General features: G+C 45.8%; 1 protein-coding gene across 1 annotated transcript in view; it reads right to left on the bottom strand.

Annotated features, from left to right (window-relative positions):
• Nucleotides 1–268: 268 nt before the first annotated feature.
• Nucleotides 269–21434, bottom strand: part of LOC144485347 (immunoglobulin superfamily member 1-like) — a 48876-nt gene continuing 27710 nt past the window's right edge. Inside the window, exons 6-8 of the mRNA XM_078203545.1 lie at nucleotides 19603–19713; nucleotides 4906–5004; nucleotides 269–507 (exon numbers count right to left, since the gene is read on the bottom strand). Coding sequence (XP_078059671.1) covers nucleotides 269–507; nucleotides 4906–5004; nucleotides 19603–19713 — 449 coding nt within the window. The remainder of the gene's footprint in view (nucleotides 508–4905; nucleotides 5005–19602; nucleotides 19714–21434) is intronic.

Below are 21434 nucleotides of genomic sequence, written 5' to 3'. Positions count from 1 at the left end.
ATGCTGGCCATCCCATGAATAACAAATGAATAAAAAAAAAACAACTCAACTTGCAAATTAACCGATTCAGGTCTTCGGCCATTTTCTGTTCTCCATTACTACTTCTGCAGCATCATTTTCCAGCGGTCCAACGTACACTCTTGTCTCTCGCTCACCCTTTATATATCTAAAGAAACTCTTGCAAACTTATTTTATATGATTGGCTACTACACCGTCATAATTCGTCTTCTCTCTCCTTATTTCTTTTTTAGTTGTCCTCTGTTGGTTTTTAAAGGATTCCCATTCCGCTGGCTTCCCACGAGTCTTTGCTACATTGTATGCTTTTTCTTTTGCTATCGATGATATCCCTGACTTTCTTCGCCAGCCATGGTTGCCTCATCCTTCCCATTTTATGCTTCTTCTTGGTATAAAATGTTGCTGTCCCTCCCGAGTTACATCCAGAAGCTCCTGGCATTGCTGTTCCACCATCGTCTCTGCTCGGCTCCTCTCCCAATCGATTCCGGACAGCTCAAAGAACAAAACAGAGAACAAAGAACAGTACAGCACAGGAACGGGCCCTTCAGCCCTCGATGCTTGCGCCGATTATGATGCCTACATAAACTAAAACCATATTAACTGACAGAGCCCCTCGCCTTCCATTCACATCCTATTCATGTATTCATCTAAATGCCCCCGAGATGCCGTCATCATACCTGCTCCCATCACCTGCCCAGGCAGTGTGTTCCAAATATCCATTACCCTCTGTGTAAAAAAACTTGCCTCACACCTCTCCTCTAATCTTTTCCCCACGCACCTTAAATCTACGTCACTAGTACATGACATTTCTACCCTCGGAAGCGGGGGGGGGGGGGTCTGACTATCCACCCTGTCGATGTCACTCATGATCTTGTAAACCTCTATCAGGTCACCCTCAACAAACCGAGTTCATCCAACCTCTCCTCATAGCTAATACCTCCAGACCAGGCAACATTCTGGTAAAACTCCTGGTTGTGTGGCAACCTGAATTGTACACAAATGAGGCCTAAGTTTCTGTAGATCTGCATTGCATGACCTGCCAATTTTTATACTCAATGCCCCGACCGATTAAGGCAAGCATGATGTATGCCTTCTTGACGAGCTTATTCACCTGCGTTGGCACTTTCAGTGATCAGTGGACATGTATGCCCAGATCTCTCTGCCTGTCAATACTCCTAAGGGTTCTACCACTGATTGTATAATTCCTACATGCATTGGACCTTCCAAAATGCATTATCTCACATTTGTCCGGATTAAACTCCATCTGCCTTTTCTCCACCCAAATCTCCAACTGATCTATCTCTTCCTGTATCCTGTCAATTCTCTTCACCATCCGCAACTCCACAAATTTTTGTGGACTTTTTGCAAAGTTACTAATCAGATCAGCTACATTTTCCTCCAACTCATTTATAAATACTACGGGGAACAAAGGTTCCAGAACTGATCCCTGTGAAACACCGTTAGTCACAGCCTTCCATTCAGAAAAGCACCCCTCGACTGCTACCCTCTGTCTTCTGTGCCCAAACCAGTTCTGAATCCATCTTGCCAGGTCCCATCTGATCCTGGGTGACTTCAACTTTCATACCAGTCTACCATGAGGTACCTTATCAAAGCCTTTGTTGAAGTCCATGTACATAACATCCACTGCCTTTCCCTCACCTTTCATCTTGGTCACTTCCTCAAAAAACTCAAACAAGTTAATGCTGCATGACTTCCCCTTCACAAAACCATGCTGTCTGTCACTAATACGTCCATTTGTTTTCCAAATGTGAGTAGTCCTGCCCTAAGAATGTTTTCCAATATTTTCCTACAACTGGCGTAAGGCTCACCGGCCTATAATTTCCTGGATTATCCCTGCTGCCCTTCTTAAACAATGGAACAACATTGACTATTCTCCAGTCCTCTGGAACTTCACCTGTAGCCAATGAGGATACAGAGATATCTGTCAAGGTCCCTCCTCCCCCATGCCTCTGTAATGGCCTTTACTCCACTGAAATACCATTACATCTGATTCCAGCTGCTCCCTCTCAAATTGCCGGGTGAATTATATCATACAATGGTCACTGTCTCCTTAGGGTTCCTTCATCCTCAGCCCCCATATCAAGACTGCCTCATTACACATCACCAAATCTAGAATTCCCTGTTCCCTAGTGGGCTCCACCATAAGTTGCTCCAAAAACCCATCTCGCAGACATTCCACAAATTCCTTTTCTTGGGATCCACTACCGACCTGATTTTCCCAGTCCACCTGCATATTGAAGTCTCCCATGATCACTGTAACCTTGTCTTTCTTGACAGGCCTTTTTTATCTCCTGGTGTATTTTGTCCCCCACATGTTGACTACTGCTCGGAGGCCTGTACATTACTCCCATCAGGGTCTTTTACTTTTGACGCTCCCCAACTCTAGCCACACCGATTCTATGGCCGGAATTTTACTGTCCTGTCTGCCACAACCATCGAGGCGGGCGATGGGTAGACGAGGGAAAGGTCTGTTGACCTTGGGCACGATTTCACGGTTTGGGGATGAGTGGGTCCGTAAAGTCCCATCTTGTATCTTCTGACCATATATCCTTTCTTGCTATCAATTTAATTTATTTTCTCACGACCAAAGCAACACCACCCCCTCTACCCACCTGCCTGTCTTTTCAATAGGATATGTATCTCTGAATATTTAATTCCCAGACTTGGTCCCCTTGCAGCCACATCTCTGTGATGCCCACAACATTGTTCCCGCAAATTTCAATCTGCATTACAAGCTCATTGACTTTATTTCATATAATTTGTGCAGTCAAATACAACACCCTCAGTCCCACTTTAACCACCCCCTTCTTATTGTCTTTACATTATCTGCTGTACAGTCTATGGGCCCTTACAATATCCTGGCGTTATACTGAAGACATACCTGTTGTGGGGGTGGGGAGGGGGGAGCTGGTGGTTGGTGGTCTCTGTTGAAACGCCAACAGAGAGAAGCATTTAGGAAAATGGATAGTCTGAGACGGTCCTGTGGAGAGATTCATGGAGGGATTAGATCGGGTGAGTGTGAAAATGAGGTCTTTCCCAGATCAGCTGGTGACAGAAGGCAGTGAGCACAAGGATGATGCTAAATGGGTGAAAGTTGGGATATGGACAGCAGAGTTTGGGATGAGCCTTTACTCTGCAGCTTCGTAACTCGGAGGTTAGTCAGCAGAAAACTGGAATCGTTGAGTCGGGATATGTGACAGCTGGAGTGAGGCAAAGGATGATTCTGGTGGTGACAATAGTCAGGATTCATGATGTCGTGGATAGCACAGGAACAGGCCCTTGGGCCCTCCAAGTCAATGCCAATCATGGTTTATCAGGTTCACCAGGCTGATTCTGGGGATGGCGGGACTGATGTATGAGGAGAGATTGACTAGGTTAGGATTATTTTCGCTTGAGTTCAGACGCATGAGAGGGGGAACTCATGGAGACTTTTAAAATTCTAACAGGACTAGACAGGGTAGATGCAGCGAGGTAATTCCCGATGGTGGGGGAGTCCAGAACTAGGGTTCACAGTCTGAGGATTCAGGGTAGAACATTAAACAAAAAAGAAAAGCTACTGCCCTGACTCTGACCGTATCTCTCTATTCCACAACATCCTTTGGCAGCACGTTCCAGGCACCCAACACACTCTGCATGAAAAACCTCCCCCGCACATCTCCCTTAAACTTTCTCCCTCTCACCTTGAACCTGTGCCACCTCGTAATTGACACTTCCATCCTGGGAAAAAAGCCTCTGATGATCCACCCTGTCTGTTCCTCTCATAATTTTGTAGACATCTATCAGGTCTCCCCTCAGCCACTGTCTTTCCAGTGAAAACAATTCTAGTTTATTCAGCCTCTCCTCATAAACAACACCCTCGAGACCACGCAGCTGATTTTTAAATTCATTTGTTGGACATGGGCGTTGCTGGGTGGCCAGCATTTTAAATTGCTCATTCGCAGTTGCCCTTGAGAAGGTGGTTGTGAGCAAGCTCTTGAATCGCTGCAGTCCATGTGCTGTGGGTTGACCTAAAATGTCCTTGAGGAGGGATTTTCAGTATTTTAACACAGCGACTGCGAAGGAACCGATGATATATTTCCAAACCAGGATTTTGAGTGGCTTGGAAGGGAGGTTGCAAGTTCTGGTGTCCCCATGTATCTGCTGTCCTTGTCCTTCTAGGCGGAAGTGGTCTTGGGTTTGGAAGGTGCTGTCTAAGGATCTTGGGTGAATTGCCACAGTATATCTGGTAGATGGTACACACTGCTGTGACTGAGCATCGGTGATGGAGGGAGTGAATGTTTGTGGATGTGGTGCCAGTCAAGCGGACTGCTTTGTCCTGGATGGCGTCAAGCTTCTTGAATTTTTTTGGAGCTGCACCCATCCAGGCAAGTGGGGAATATTCCATCGCACTCCTGACTTGTGCTTTGTAGATGGGGATAGGCTTTGTGGAGTCAGGAGGTGATTTACTCGCCGCAGTATTCCTCGCCCCTGACCTGCTCTTGTTGCCACTGTGTTTGTGTGGTGAGACCAGTTGAGTTTCTGGTGAATGGTAGCATCCTGGTGAACTCTCTTTGCACTGCCTCCAAAGCTTACTCGTCCTTCAGGTAGTGTGGTGAACAACATTGCACACAATACCCGAAATAAGGCCTAACCAATGTTTTATATGGCTGCATGGGATATGGGGTGAGTAATCAGCTCAAGGTCAAAGGGTTAATGGAGGGTGTAATCAGTGTGGACCAGCTTCAGCTACAGGAATGGAGTCAATGGACAGGGAGCAGAGATTAAGTGTGGAACTGAAGTCAATGGACTCCATGCTCCCAAAACTGAAATAAGGAGAGTAATACAATGAAACATAGATGACAAATAGAATAAGTGGAAACAGAGACTTACCAGGGACACCAACAATAGCCAAGATTGGATAGTAAACCCCTTGAATAAAAAAGAGCACATAAGCGATGGTAATTGTTAATGGTGCTGGACCAAACCAATCTTGAGTAAGAAAGAGCAGAGCCTCAGCAAAATTCCTGTCCAGTGTTGGAACATTCCAATCCATCGTTCCCATTTTCTGATCCATTGTTGGAACATCCCGGTTTATTGCTCCCAGATTCTGATCCATTGTTGGAACATTCCAATCCATTGCTCCCAGATTCTGATCTCTCCTCGCCCTCCCTCTCTCTCCACAGCCGCTGATCTCTGTTAGAGTCGGAGTTGTTGCTCCCGCTGACTCAATGGGACAACACATTGAACGGAATCCCTTATTAATAGAAGAGGGAATCCCTCCAGGCACACTAATCGGATCCATGGAGACTCACATCAATTATAGTCACTAAACAAACAGCTTCACTTCACCTCGTTCAATCCAACACTTTTCATATCACAATGGAAAGAACAGTTACCCAGCCTGGATAATGGTGGCGGTTCACTGAGAACAGGACAAGTGGAAATAGTGGAGACACTGGCCAGAAACTTTCAATCTTCCTATTTCTTTCCAAATTCATTTTATGGGATGTGGGTATCGCTGGCTAATCCCAGCATTCATTGTCCATCCCTCGCTGTCCTTAAGAAGGTGGTGGTGAGCTCCCTTATTGAACCACTGCAGCCTGTCCAGTGGGTACAACCACAGCGCTGTCAGGGAGGGCATTCCAGGATTTGGACTCAGTGACAGTGAAGGAACAGCCGATATATTTCCAAGTCAGGATGGTGTGAGATTTGCCAACTGCAGTAGTGTGGTTCCTTTGAGGGGGAGTTTCCTATGGACCATGCGGTCGGGCCTGACCCTATGGAGAGTTGAGGTGGGACGATGAGCCACTTGAGTGCGAGGGCGCAGATTCCGAGCCAGGGGAGGATTGGCAGTTGGACCCAGGAAGGTGCAGTGTGTAGTTGCAGAGTTATGCTGTCTGACCATGTGATAAATATAGTTATTTGTTTATTGGCAATAAAGCATTTAGAAAGCAGTGGCAGGATCAGACAGAGTCAGCATGGATTTATAAAGGGGAAATCATGCTTGCTAAAACTGTTCAAATTCTTTGAAGATGTAACGAGTAGAGTTGGCAAGGGGGAGCCAGTCGATGTGGTATATTTGAACTTTCTGAAAGTGTTTAAGAAGTCCCGCAAAAGAGATTATCGTGCAAGATCAAAGCATGTGGGATTGGGGGAAGTGTATTAAGATGGATATTACAAGACAAAGAGTAGGAATTACTGGGTTATTTTTAAATTGGAAGCCTGTAACAAGTAGGGTGCCAGAGGGATCGGTGCTGGGACCCCAGCTATTCACAATATTTCTTAATGATTTGAATGAGGGAACAAAATGTAATATCTCAAAGTTTGCAGATGATACCAAGTTGGGTGGGAGGGTGAGCTGTGACGAGGATGCAGAGATCCTTCTGAATGATCTGGACAGGTTGTGTGAGTGGGCAAATCAATGGCAGATGCAGTATAATTTGGCTAAATGTGAGGTTATTCACTTTGGAAGCAAAAACAAGAAGGCAAAATACTACGTAAATGGCTGTAAATTGGGAGAGGGGAGTGTGCAGCGGGACCTGGGTGTCTTTGTGCCCCAGTCGCTGAAGGTAAGCATGCAGATGCAACAGGCAGTAAAGAAGGCAAATGTTACGTTGGCCGTCATTGCGAGAGGTTTTGAGTACAGGAGCAGGGATGTGTTGTTGCAATTATACACGGCCTTGATGAGGTCACACCTAGAATACTGTGTGCAGTTTTGGTCTCCTTTTCTGGGGAAGGATGTTCTTGCTCTCCAGGGAATGCAGCGAAGGTTTAACAGGCTGATCCCGGGAATGGCAGGACTGATGTATGAGGAGAGATTAATTAAGTTAGGATTGTTTTCACTGGAGTTCAGACAAATGAGGGGGGATCTCATAGAGACTTATAAAATTCTAACAGGACTAGACAGGGTAGATGCACGGAGGATGTTCCTGATGATGGGGGAGTCCAGAACCAGGAGTCACATCCTGAGGATTCAGGGTAGACCATTTCGGACGGAGGTGAGGAGACATTTTGTCACCCAAAGAGTGGTGAGTCTGTGGAATTTACCACCACAGGAAGTAGTTGATGCCAAAACATTGAATGTATTCAAGAGGCAGCTGGATATAGCACTTGGGGTGAATGGAATCAAAGGTTATGGGAAGAAAGCAGGATTAGGTTATTGAGTTGGACGATCAGCCATGATTGGAATTGATGGCGGAGCAGGGTCAAAGGACCAAACAGACTCCTCCTGCTCCTATGTTCTCTGTTTCTATGAACCGATATAAGCATTTTTTCTGAAGCCTTATCGAGCTGCCCTCAATTTATTACACTGGCAACGAGGTGAAAAAAAACTTTAAAAGACATTGGGGTCACAGTGCACAATTAAAGGGGGAAGAGACTGGAGCATCGAAAATAAGAAGCGAGGTAAACATGTATGTTTCCTCTGGAAATTAGAACAATTCGACCCTGAAGTGGAAACTGGGGCCAATGTATTGAAAGTTGACATTACTTCTTTCAGAATCCTGACAGTGCAGAAGGAGGCTATTTGGCCCATCGAGTCTACACCAACAACAATCCCAAACAGTCACTATCCCCATTACCCCAATTATTTATCATGCTGGCCCTACTGTCATTCAGGTGCAATTTAGCAAGACCAATCCACCCAACCTGTACATATTTGGACACTAAGGGGCAATTCAGCGTGGCTAATCCACCTAACCTGCACATCTCTGGAGTATGGGAGGATCCCAGATCACCCAGAGGAAACCCATGCAGACAAGGGGAGAATTTGCAGACTTTACACTGAAAATTGTCGAATCCCGACAGACGGAAGCCATTTGGCCCATCATGCCTGCATTGACTCTCTGATAGAGCATCTCACCCAGATCCTATCCCTGTATTTACCTCACTAATACCCCTAACCTACACATCTTGGGACACTAAGGGGCAATTTTGAATGGCCAATCCACCTAACCTACATATCTTGAGGCATTAAGAGGCAATTTAGCAAGGCCAATCAACCTAAACTGCACATCTTGAGATACTAAGGAGCAATTAAGCATGGCCAATCCACCTAACCTACATATCTTGAAGCACTAAGGGGCAATTTATCATGGCCAATCCATATAACCTGCACATCTTTGGAGTGTGGGAGAAAACCGGAGCACCCAGAGGAAACCCACGCAGACACGGGGAGAACATGCAGATGCCACAGACAGTCACCCAATGCCAGAATCAAACTTAGGTCCCTGGCGCTGTGAGGCAGCGGTGCTAACCATTGTGCCACCATGCCGCCCCTTGTAATGAATGAGACAACAACTGAAGGAAAGTGGAAGGTTATTCTTTGCAATGTTCAGAGACCACAGGCAGACAGATTAATCAGAAGTTTAACATCGCCTGATTTTCCTGACACCCAGGGCAGAATTTTCCAGCCACGCTCGCCCCAAATGTGGAAAATCCTACTTGAGGTCAACAGACCTTTGCATGGTCCGTGTCATGCCGATTCCCGTGGTGGGTGGGACGGGAAAATTCTGCCCCCCTATCTTTTGAACAGCTGTCAGAGCCAGTTCAAAGTCATTTCAACCTCCAACCCCCCCCCCCCTCCCCCCCCCCCCCCAAACGCTCCCCGACCCTCAAATCATTCTGTTACTTACAACTTTCACCCTGCAGACCAGGAGCCAGGGGAGACAGTCTCAGGCTACCTCGCCAGATTGAGAGGATTCACGAACTGTGAATTCGGCCCAGCAATAGCAGAAAGGTTGAGGGACCGTTTGGTCTGTGGCAGAATCTCATTCTACAAAGGTTATGTGCCGGGATTTTGCTGTCCCGCCTGCCATGGGAATCGGAGCGGGTGAGGGGCGGACCACGGAAAGGTCCATTGACCTGAGGCAGGATTTTAAGGGTTCAGGATGAGCCAGGCCATAAAATCCTGCCCAATGGCTTGAAACGAAAAGCTCTGAATGAGCAGCACCAGATGTAAATGAGTTGCAAAGCATTCCGAACGAGACGGGAAACAACTGCAGTGAAGAGCAAAACGAATGCGGCAACTGGAAAGCCCAAAACAAAGTAATGGAGCTTCAAGGGCAGGACCTTGCTTTTGGTGTGGGGGAGAAGATTCCCAAGAAACGTGCCGATGAAGGAATTATGCTTGTTTCAGGTGCAATAGAAAGGGTCATTTCCAAGCGCGGAACAGAGTGAAGCTACCTGGCTGAGTAAAACTAAAACCTGCAACGGTTAATTTAACCCCATTGAAGAAACTAAGTGAAGAGCCTGACAAGGGACCCGAAACCAGGTCCAAGTGAGTAATGCACTCCCTTTAGACATTTGATTTGATTTATTATTGTCACATGTATTAGAACATAGAACATTACAGCGCAGTACAGGCCCTTCGGCCCTCGATGTTGCGCCGACCAGTGGAACCAATCTAAAGCCCCTCTAATCTACACTATTCCAATATCATCCACATGTCTATCCAATGACCCTTTAAGTGCCCTTAATGTTGGCGAGTCCACGACTGTTGCAGGCAGGGCATTCCACGCCCTTTCTACTCTCTGAGTGAAGAACCTATCTCTGACATCTGTCCTATATCTATCACCCCTCAATTTAAAGCTATGTCCCCTCGTGCTAGCCATCACAATCCGAGGAAAAAGGCTCTCACTGTCCACCCTATCTAATCCTCTGATCATTTTTTATGTCTCTATTAAGTCACTTCTTAACCTTCTTCTCTCTAACGAAAACAGCCTCAAGTCCCTCAGCCTTACCTCATAAGACCTTCCCACCATACCAGGCAACATCCTGGTAAATCTCCTCTGCACGCTTTCCAATGCTTCCACATCCTTCCTATAATGCGGCAACCAGAACTGTACGCAATACTCCAAGTGCGGCCACACCAGAGTTTTGTACAGCTACAACATGACCTCATGGCTCTGAAACTCAATCCCTCTACCAATAAAAGCTAACACACTGTACGCCTTCTTAACAACCCTATCAACCTGGGTGCCAACTTTCAGGGATCTATGCACGTGGACACCGAGATCTCTCTGCTCATCCACACTACCAAGTATCTTACCATTAGCCCAGTACTCTGTATTCCTGTTACTCCTTCCAAAGTGAATCACCTCACACGTTTCCGCATTAATCTCCATTTGCCACCTCTCAGCCCAGCTCTGCAGCTTATCTATGTCCCTCTGTAACCTGCAACATCCTTCCCAACTGTCCACAACTCCACCGACTTTAGTGTCATTTGCAAATTTACTAACCCATCCTTCTACGCCCTCATCCAGGTCATTTATAAAAATGACAAACAGCAGTGGCCCAAAACAGATCCTTGCGGTACACCACTAGTAACTGAACCCCAGGATGAATATTTCCCATCAACCACCACCCTCTGTCTTCTTACAGCTAGCCAATTTCTGATCCAAACCACTAAATCACCCTCAATCCCATGCGTCTGTATTTTCTGCAATAGCTTACCATGGGGAACCTTATCAAATGCTTTACTGAAATCCATATACACCACATCAACTGCTTTACCCTCATCCGCCTCTTTGGTCACCTTCTCAAAGAACTCAATAAGGTTTGTGAGGCACGACCTACCCTTCACAAAACCGTGTTGACTATCCCTAATCAAATTATTCCTTTCCAGATGATTAGAAATCCTATCTCTTATAATCCTTTCCAAAACTTTGCCAACAACAGAAATAAGGCTCACTGGTCTGTAATTACCAGGGTTGTCTCTACTCACCTTCTTGAACAAGGGGAAAACATTTGCTATCCTCCAGTCTTCTGGCACTATTCCTGTAGACAATGATGACATAAAGATCAAAGCCAAAGGCTCTGCAATCTCCTCCCTCGCCTCCCAGAGAATCCTAGGATAAATCCCATCCGGCCCAGGGGACTTATCTATTTTCACACTTTCCAGAATTGCTAACACCGCCTCCTTATGTACCTCAATCCCGTCTAGTCCAATAGCCTATATCTCAGTATTCTCCTCGACAACATTGTCTTTTTCCTGTGTGAATACTGATGAAAAATATTCATTTAGCGCCTCTCCTATCTCTTCGGACTCCACGCACAACTTCCCACTACTGTCCTTGACTGGCCCTAATCTTACCCTAGTCATTCTTTTATTCCTGACATACCTCTAGAAAGCTTTAGGGTTTTCCTTGATCCCCTCCTGGCTCTTCTTAGCTCTCTCTTTCGGTCCTTCCTGGCTAACTTGTAATTCTCAAGCGCCCTAACTGAGCCTTCACATCTGATCTTTACATCAGCCTCCTTCTTCCTCGTCACAAGAGATTCAACTTCTTTAGTAAACCACGGTTCCCTCGCTCGACCACTTCCTCCCTGCCTGACAGGGAGTAGCAGGACACGCAGTCGCTGTTCCTTGAACAAGCTCCACATTTCAACTGTGCCCATCTCCTGCAGTTTCCTTCCCCATCCTAGGCATCCTAAATCTCGCCTAATCGCATCATAATTTCCTTTCCCCCAGCTATAACTCTTGCCCTTCGGTATATACCTATCCTTTTCCATTGCTAAAATAAACGTAACCGAATTGTGGTCACTGTCACCAAAGTGCTCACCGACCTCCAAATCTAACACCTGGCCTGGTTCATTACCCAGTACCAAATCCAATGTGGCCTCGCCTCTTGTTGGCCTATCTACATATTGTGTCAGGAAACCCTCCTGCACACATTGGACAAAAACTGACCCATCTAAAGTACTCGAACTCTAGCGTTTCCAGTCAATATTTGTAAAAGCTAAAGTCCCCCATAACAACTACCCTGTTACTTTCGCTCCTATCCAGAATCATCTTTGCAATCCTTTCCTCTACATCTGTGGAGCTTTTCGGAGGCCTATAGAAAACTCCCAACAGGGTGACCTCTCCTTTCCTGTTCCTAACCTCAGCCCATACTACCTCAGTAGACGAGTCCTCATTAAATGTCCTTTCTGCCACCGTAATACTGTCCTTGACTAACCTTCCCCTCTTTTACCACCTTCCCTCATCTTACTGAAACATCTAAACCCCGGAACCTGCAACAACCATTCCTGTCCCTGCTCTATCCATGTCTCCGAAATGGCCACAACATCGAAGTCCCAGGTACCAACCCATGCTGCAAGTTCACCCACCTTATTGCGGATGCTCCTGGCGTTGAAGTGGACACACTTCAAACCACCTTCCTGCCTGCTGGTACACTCCTGCGACCTTGAAACCTTATTCATGACCTCACTATTCTCAACCTCCTGTACACTGGAGCTACAATTCAGCTTCCCATCTCCCTGCTGAATTAGTTTAAACCCTCCCGAAGAGCATCAGCAAATTTCACCCCGAGGATATTGGTCCCCCTCTGGTTCAGGTGTATTTTCTTGTCACCGAAGACTCTCAGTCTCACTGTTAACGACCGGGCAATCGTTGTGTCATCTGCAAACTTGCTAATCCTCCCCCCTCCCCCCACCCCCCACCCCCCCTCCCCGGCCCCCAACATAGCCAGCAATGTCATTTATATAAATGACGAATAATCAGGGGTCCAACAGAGATCCATGTGGTACGCCACTGGACAGTGGCTTCCAGTCACTAAAGCAGCCTCCTGTCATCACCCTCTATTTTCCACAAGTGAGCCACCTCCTCAAAAAATTCAATCAAATTTGTTACACATGTCCTCCCTCTGACGAAGCCATGCTGAGTATCCCTCATCAAGTCTTGCCTCTCCAAGTGGAGATAGATGCTCTCCTTCAGAAGTTTCTCCTATAGTTTCCCTACCACTGATGTGAGACTCACTGGCCTGGAGTTCCCTGGTTTATCTTTGTAACCCTTCTTAAATAGCAGAACCACATTAGCTGTTCTCCTGTCATCTGCACCTCCCCCGTGGCCAGTGAGGAATTGAATATTTGGGCCAGAGCCTCTGCAATCTCCTCACTTGCCTCCCACAGCAGCCTGGGACACAATTCATCCGGACCTGGAGATTTGTCCACTTTTAAGCCTGCCAACACCTCCAATACCTTGTCCTTCCCGACGTCAGTTTGCTCAAGAACCTCGCAGTGTCTCTCCCTGAATTCCATACCATCGTCCTCATTCTCTTGGGTGAAGATGGATGTGAAGTATTCATTCAACCCTCGACCAGTGTCCTCTGGTTCCATCCACAGATTGCCCCCTTGGTCTCCAATTGGCCCCACTCATCCCTGCTTCTTCTCTCCCCATTGATCTACCTATAGAATAACTTGGGATTATCCCTACTTTTATCAGCTAAATATTTCTCATATCCCCTCTTTGCTTTCCTACTTGCTTTATTAAGCTCCACTCTGCACGTTCTATACTTCATTGATCCCTCTGCGGATGTGATCCCCTTGTACCAGCTAAAAGCTTTTCTTTCCCTTCTCATTGTATCCTGACTATCTCTGGTCATCTATGGTTCTCTGGACTTGTTACTCCTTCCTATCAGCCCAGAAGGAACATGCTGAGCTTACACCGTCCCCATTTCCTTTTTGAATGCCCCCCACTTCTCTTCTGGAGATTTTCCCAATAGTAGCTGTTCCCAGTCTATCTTGGGTAAATCCTGTCTTATTTATTCAAAAACCGCTCTCCCCAGTCCAGAACATTTTTTTTTCATCTATTTCCTTGTCTATGGCAAGCTTAAATTGTACCATGTTGTGATCGCTGTCACTCAAATGCTTCACCACCACCACCTCAACCACCCGTTTGGCTTCATTCCCCAGAATCAGGTCCAGCACAGCTCCTTCCCTTGTTGGATCCCTCTGTATATTGGTTAGAAATTTCTCCTGTACACAGTCCTTCCTTCAACCATATCTTTGTGATGGCAAATGTACCACACTTCCATTTGTCAATCATTGCCCTCAACTCATTCATTTTACCTGCAATACTCCTGGCGTTAAAGTAGAGGCCATCCAGCCCGGCCTTACTCCCTTCAAACTGAATACGGCTGTACTCTCTCTGACTTGTTTGTTTCACTGTATGATTCTGTGCCCTTATTCTGCTAACAGTCTGTGTCCCCTCTCCCTCCCAAATTAGTTTAAACTCCTCCCAACAGCACAGGCAAAATGCACCGCAATGATGTTCATCCTGCTCTGGTTCAAATGTGGACCGTCCCCGCTTGTACAGGTCCCACCTTCCCCACAAATGGTCCCAGTGATCTGGGAGTCGAAAACCCTCTCTCCTGCACCAATTCTGAAGCCACACATACATCTGCACTATTCTCCTATTTCTATGCTCTCTCGCACGTGGCACTGGGAGTAATCCAGAGATTACAACCCAGCTTTTTAGTCCAGGCGAATTCCCTGAATTTTTGATGCAAGACCTCATCCCTCTTTCTATCCATGTCATTGGTACCAACATGCACCATGACCTTTGCCTTATCGCCCTCCCCCTTCAGGATGCCGTGCAGACCTTCAGTGACATCCCAGACCCGAGCACCAAGGACACAACATACCATCCTGGAGTCATGTTGAAGGCCACAGGAGCGCCTATCTGCACATCTGACTGTAGAATCGCCTATTACAATTGCGCTGCCTCTCTCCCCGATCCCCTCCTGTACAGAAAGGCTGCTGGTGGTGCCAGAAGCTTGGCTCAGATTATGGTCCCTGGAGGAACCAGCACCCTCAACATCCGCCAAAATGGAATACCGATTTGCGAGTGAGACCCCAGGGGACTCTTGACTACCTGCCAGTATCTCTTAGACTGCCTGGTGGTCACCCATTCCCTTCCTTCGTCCAGTCCCTTCAGCTGCAGAGTGACTACCTCCCTAAATGTGCGATGAATAATGTTCTCAGACTTGCGGATGCTCCACAGTGTGCCCAGCCGCCAGTCCAGCTCTGAAACTCAAGTCTCCAGGAGCTGTAGCTGGATACAGTTCCTGCACAAACACTGGCCCCAGGCACTGGAAATGTGCCCGGTCTCCCACACAGAGCAAGAAGAGCAAGCCACACCTTTGCGCTCTCCTGCCATAACTAAATCCTGTTAAGTTTAAAAACGTAAGAAGACTTTTTAAAAAATCAAATAATTCCGTCCCCTTGTTTATCAATTATTTACAATTTAATATTGACTGGAAGTACCCAACAGGACTTACTCACCAGTCAGCTGCTTCCATTGGTCCCACTTCACTTTCTGAACTATAATGTCTGGCCGACTCCTGCCCCCACTGGACGTGTGGAGGTCGCAAGGGACACAAGGCACAGAATTAGCCCGAACCCTCCCCACTTTACTAAACATCCACATTTACCTCAACTCTCAGTGTTTCACTCTCTGCATCTATTATGAAGCAGAGGCGATGGCCTAATGGTATTATAACTTGATTATTAATCCAGAGACTCAGCTAATGTTCTGGGTACCGGGGTTTGAATCCCGCCACGGCAGCTAATGGAATTTGAATTTAAACAAATATATCTGGATTTAAGAATCTGCTGATGACCATGAAACCGTTGTCGATTGTCAGAAAAAGAAATCTGGTTCACTCATGTCCAATGGGGAAGCAAATCTGCTGTCCTCAACTGGTCTGGCCCACTTGTGATTGCAAAGCCACAACAATGTGGTTGACGCTCAACTCCCCTCCCAGGGCAACTCAGGATGGGCAATTGATGCTGGCCTGCAAGGGACGACCATGTTCCACAAATGGTGAAGAAATCTGGTAAATTTGTGCTTCTGGCATTCTCCACTTGGGGGTAGATTGGTAAAGGTATGTGTGTGATTCTGACCTTCTCCATTAGGGGTAGTTTGGTAAGTGTGTGTGTGATCCTGCACTCTGGCTGGCCCCGCACTCTGGTTGGCCCTGCATTCTGGCTGGTTCCACCCCCGGGTAGGGACAACCAGGAGCCCAGCTGAAGGGATTCTGGAGTATTTTATTTCCAAAGATATACTTTATTGATAAATCTGTGAGAACATTACAAACAACACAGAATAACCATCACACAAGAAGCAACAATATTCGGGCTCTTTACAAACATCCAGTAACATTCTGAGATGCTTCAATACAGTCAAGGAAATGTTTCAGACATTTTATAATGGTTTACAAATGTTGTAAAGGTATTTTAAAGGTTATCAACATAGAAAAAGTTGCACTGCGAGGTGCTTCAGTACAACTGAGATACATGTAATATTCCCTGTATACATTCAGTGAGTCTTTCAGCCCGAGGAGGTTCTGCTCCCCTTGGTTCACCGTGGTTAAAAAAGTCTTCGACAGTGAAAAGAATGGAGAACTGATAGGATCTGGATTAGTGCAGTGTCAAAAACCGACCAGATAGTGATATGTCCCAATCCCATCTGTGAGACTGACAGAACTGAATGTGGAATTCGATCGGGAAAGGAGGTTAATTATAATTGGAGTTGGAGATAAGTGAGAGGGTGTGTGTAACAGTGGGTATGTGGGAGATGGAACAGACTGTGCACACAGTAATGAAGCAGAGATACATTACAGTACAGAAATGTACCCTATCCATCACCCCACCTGCTGTTTCAGCAAGGATTGAATACATTCACCTCATTGACGGACATGTTAGAGAACGAATTACAATTAATGTCATTGTAGAATTGAGGGATACTTTGAGCAAATCTCCAAAAAAATATTTGCAGCCGTCCTGGAATTAGATGCTGAATTGAAAAATTAAGACAATGACCAGGAAAAGTGTTTAAAACATATGTAAAGATTAACACAAGAAACGTAGAGAATTGATGAGGAAATGAAAGATAACAAGGGGAACACTTGCTGGGATGATATATGGAAATGGGGAAACAATGTACACATTCATCCATGGATTTGTCTCCTGTCTCATGTTGCAGTGTTAATAATATTCAGGACTTTAAATTATCTGATGTTATTTGTGATTCAATTTGTTAAATGGAAAAAGATGATAACGTAACTATTGAATATGGAATTGATGTTACGTAGGTGAGAAGTTAGTTAACTGGAAGGATGTAATAATATGTTGATAGTTTGACTGAAATTTGGATACTTAGCTGTGAGAGGGAACTCGGTCATGTTTTATGATCCAACTTGCTTCAGGCTCCAGATTCCAGAGGAGGGACTGTGGCTGAGTGGCCAACAGCAACACTGAGAACAACAGTGACAACGGGAATCAAGCATGCTGGGAATTTTTGGCAAGTTGTGTTAAACACAGATGCAGGTCAGAGAAGGCAGCAGCAAGTCATGACCTGTCCTGGGTGATGTGACCTGACACATACTGTGTTGCCCAGATAAGGATGGTTGTTGAACTGATGCCAGACATGCCAGAGCCATTGTTACCATACATGGTGAAGCTATGCAAATTACATGCAGCTTGGGATAAACATTCAGGAGTTGTTTCTGAGTAACTCCATTGCCTGTATTTGAACATTGTCATCAGTTTTTGGTGGTATCTTTGGCTAAGTGCCAGAGAAAGTTCTGGACAGTTTTAGTTTCGTGTTCAGCAGAAACTCGAGAATCACATTTGCAATTTGTGCCCTGGAGACATCTTCAGAGAAAGACAAAGAACCCACGAGGGAGATTCAGACTGGAGAGCGAGCCTGGCCAATTCACTCAAATGGGTAGTATTTGCTTCAGCCAGAAAATTATAAAGTTTGAGTTCAAGGTAGAGTTAAATTGAAACTAGAGTTAAAAAGGGTTGAGTTAAATATATTGAAGTAACTGTTGCAACTACTGTGTGTTTAGGTTAAGGGTTGCTCCCTAAAGTATTGAATAAAGAGAAAGATTTGTTCAAGTGAAATCTGAATTGACTCTCTAACCTTCGCTCTGTCACACAAGGGGCACATTTCTGGGGAAAGGTTGTGTCTTCCAGCCAGATAACAGCATTCTCTCTCCCTCTCTCACACAAACACACACACCGTGCACACACACACACACAGACAGCGCGCACAAACACTCACACACACACACACATACACAACACACTCACCCACAGACTTACGGAGAACTGTTGATATAAGAGGCAGAGACATCGTTACAACAATTTGCTGAACTGGGTTAAGTGTTTTGTGACAGTACTGTGTAATAATAATCTCGATTCTGTTTGAAAATGCCAGACTTGTGTAAGATCTTCAACACAGTGCATTCACACTGAAGTCTCTTCATGGCCACTTACTACACAATGAACTCCATCAGCGTGGGCACCTGTGAAATGAGAGGGTAAATGTCCATCAATAAGGCTGTTTAGTGAGTGATGGACTCTCTCTCTCTCATATCCTGCAGTCAGAATAGACTACATCGGCATAAATTATTTAAAACAAACCTTCCGGAGCCACAATGAATCGTTTTTAAAAGCGAAACAATCAGATTGCACGTTTTTCAGCCAGATTCCTGTGTGACTATTCACTTTGGTAAACAGTTATCTGGTCATTTCCCATTCGGTGAGACAATGTCAATGTGATAACAGAGTTCTGGGTTCAGGCAATGGGAGGGCGCTCTGAGAGTGAATTGTATTCCTGAGGACACGGCCACTTTCTGCATCGAGAAGCAGCTTATATTCATTAACCTGCTACAGACAACATCAAGATATAGCTACAACTAATGAAATGTTTTATCCTTTCCCGCATTTGTGTGAACTTCTGATTGTCAATATTGTTAACCCCTTCCCCGCCCCCCTCACTTGCTGAGTCAGTCTGTGTATATTTTTCTATTCATGCTTCAACACCAGCGACAGAAGTTGCTGCTTGAATTGGATCAAACTCGTTGTATTTGGGAAGAGGGAATTGATTCAGTGAATGTTACAGCAGTGACAGACCCTGTTGGGGACAAGTGTTTGTCCCAGTTTAAACTGCCCGATTTGAATAAATACAGTTCCAGCTGTGGTACCTGGTGGAAATGTATCTCAGACGACACTGTGACTAAATCTGAAAGGGATTAAACAATGTGGCTATTTAGTGGGAATGGGGTTGATGTGTAAATGTTCAGGTTTCTGTCGCAAGTGGCAATTGCAGCTGGATTCTTCAATATTGATGAAGTGAAATCGATATCTGAGGTGACTGGTGCAGATCAATGAAAGGAAAGTGGGGAGAGGCCATTGTGCATATCATGGACACACACAATGTCTGCACGTTTTGGAAATGCCGTGGTATCTGTCACCTCTTTATCCCCTCTCTTGCTGTGGCCAGGATGGAGGAAATATTGCCTGAATTTTCAGACTCTGGACTACCCTAGTTCAAAGACACAGCTTGCAGTAACCATAGAATCCATAAATCATAGCATCCACACAATGCATAAAAAGGCTATTCAGCCCATCGAGTCTGCACCGACTCTCCAACAGATCACCTTAACCAGGGCCTATCCACATATACACCCCACAAGTCCCACTAACCTGAACAACTTTGGATACTAAGGGGCAATTTAGCATGGCCAATCCACCAAACCCGCACATCTTTGAACTGTGGGAAGAAACTGGAACACCTGGAGGAAACCCATGCAGACACGAGTAAATGCAGACTCCACACCGACAGAGACCCAAGCCAGGAATCGAACCCAGGTCTCTGGCACTGTGAGGCAGCAGTGCTAACCACTGTGCCACCGTGTCACCATGATGAAGACTGGATACTTATTGGATGGAAACCAACATGCAATTCCTTTACTCATTCCTAGAGGGAACCAGTCAATCTATCCGAAGATTGGAGTTTACCTGCAGAATCTTTCTTTCTCTCAATCCAGATATATTCCATTCCCAGGATGATGACAATTCCAAATGTCACCAGCACAGCCACAGCCAATCGGATTGGGATTGAATAGGAAGCTGTAAAATTAGGAGGATGAATTGAAGCGAGTGAGTGGGGAAATGTTCAATTTCAAACGAGGAAGTCTAGTCTGACAAACTCTGTAACCTGACCTAACCTGCCCCCTTCACAATTAGGGGGAACATGGTGAGATTTCCATTGACATTGCTGCATGGTATTTGCGGTGAGCGACAGGACTCTGGGCCGATGCAGGAAGGTGGCACTGGGAAGATCGGGTCTTCCAGCTGGCCTGGACACGATGGGCCAAATGGATGTGCTGCAACATTTCTTTCTTTCTATGGTTCACTCTGTGATGACATTATTCTCTCCCTGTATTTCTCTGCATCATCCCCTCTACAATATAGTCCTCACATAATCCTGAGGCCGAGATTAATGATAGAGCAATGGGGGGATTTATAATCCCTCCTGCGGAAGCTCTGGGCGTTCATTTAATTCAGACTAAACCCCAAAACAAAATACAAAACGTGATATTGATGTTTGTGACAGGGAAAGTTCTGAACTGTGACAAAACAATAAACTATCTGGTTGGCAGATGTCCAGAGGGGTAGGAAACGCGCCACCATTCCTTGGCCTTGCCACCCTGGGCCTCCAGAACCCCAGCGATGTGGGTGACTGTGAGCCACCCTCCAACTGGCCGAGCAGCTCAGTCAGTGATGGGGAATAAATGCTTGTTTGTGAGGCTTATGGAATTCAGTTTAAAAACAAAGGATTGTGAAGGAGGAGCGGGACGCAATCTGTATTAATCCATGGCCTCAAATCAACCTGTTCACCAGCGTTAACAAACACTATCAAGGTTCACCATGCACAACGATTTACCAATAACTTGTTTCTATCCTAAATTCCAAATGATGACCTGGGTGTCCTCGTACACCAGTCACTGAAGGTAAGCGTGCAGGTGCAGCAGGCAGTGAAGAAGGTAAATGATAAACTGGGCTTCATAGCGAGAGGATTCGAGTACAGGAGCAGGGATATGTTGCTGCAGTTATACAGGGCTTTGGTGAGACCACACCTGGAATTTTGTGTGCAGTTTTGGTCTCCTTATCTGAGGAAGGATCTTCCTGCTCTCGCGGGAACGCAGGGAAGGTTCACCAGACTGATTCCTGAGTTGGATGATCAGCCATGATCATAATGAATGGAGGAGCAGGTTTGAAGGGCTGAATGGCCTCCTCCTGCTCCCATTTTCACTGCTTCTTCTGCAAGTATTGCAAAGCAAGTTGCAATGTCAGGCAGAAGATGATGTGCTGGGTGTCCTCAGGCTGGCGTGGACAGGATGGGCCGAATGGTCTCCTTCCATGCTGTAATTTATCTATCCATCTTCCAGTCATGTAACAGCTCAGAACCATTGGGTGTGTCTGAAGGGTTTTGTCCTCACACTGACAGAGAACAATAGATTTTCATCTATTCTCCCCATTCACCCACAGTGATTGGTTCATTCATTTCCTCATTTGTCTAATCGTTTGATCAACTTCTTCATTTCATTATGGGGGCTTGTTTTCTGTTACTGATGATTAAAATTCGGCATTTCCTCTGTTTATCTTCTTGGAACGTGTTAAATTCTGACCGGGCTGGATGTAGGGATGTTGATTCCTCTGGCTGATGAGGAGGGTGGGTGTCTAGAACAAGGGGGTCACACTCTCAGAATTAGGGGGCAGCTCCATTTAGGTCTGAGATGAGGAGAAATGTCTTCACCCAGAGTGTGTTGAACCTGTGAGATTCTCTC

The sequence above is a fragment of the Mustelus asterias genome, unplaced genomic scaffold (genome assembly GCF_964213995.1).
Source record: "Mustelus asterias unplaced genomic scaffold, sMusAst1.hap1.1 HAP1_SCAFFOLD_188, whole genome shotgun sequence".
Classification (NCBI taxonomy): domain Eukaryota; kingdom Metazoa; phylum Chordata; class Chondrichthyes; order Carcharhiniformes; family Triakidae; genus Mustelus; species Mustelus asterias.
The sequence above is the reverse complement of the archived record's forward strand: the minus strand, read 5'-3'. Positions and strand labels throughout refer to the sequence as shown.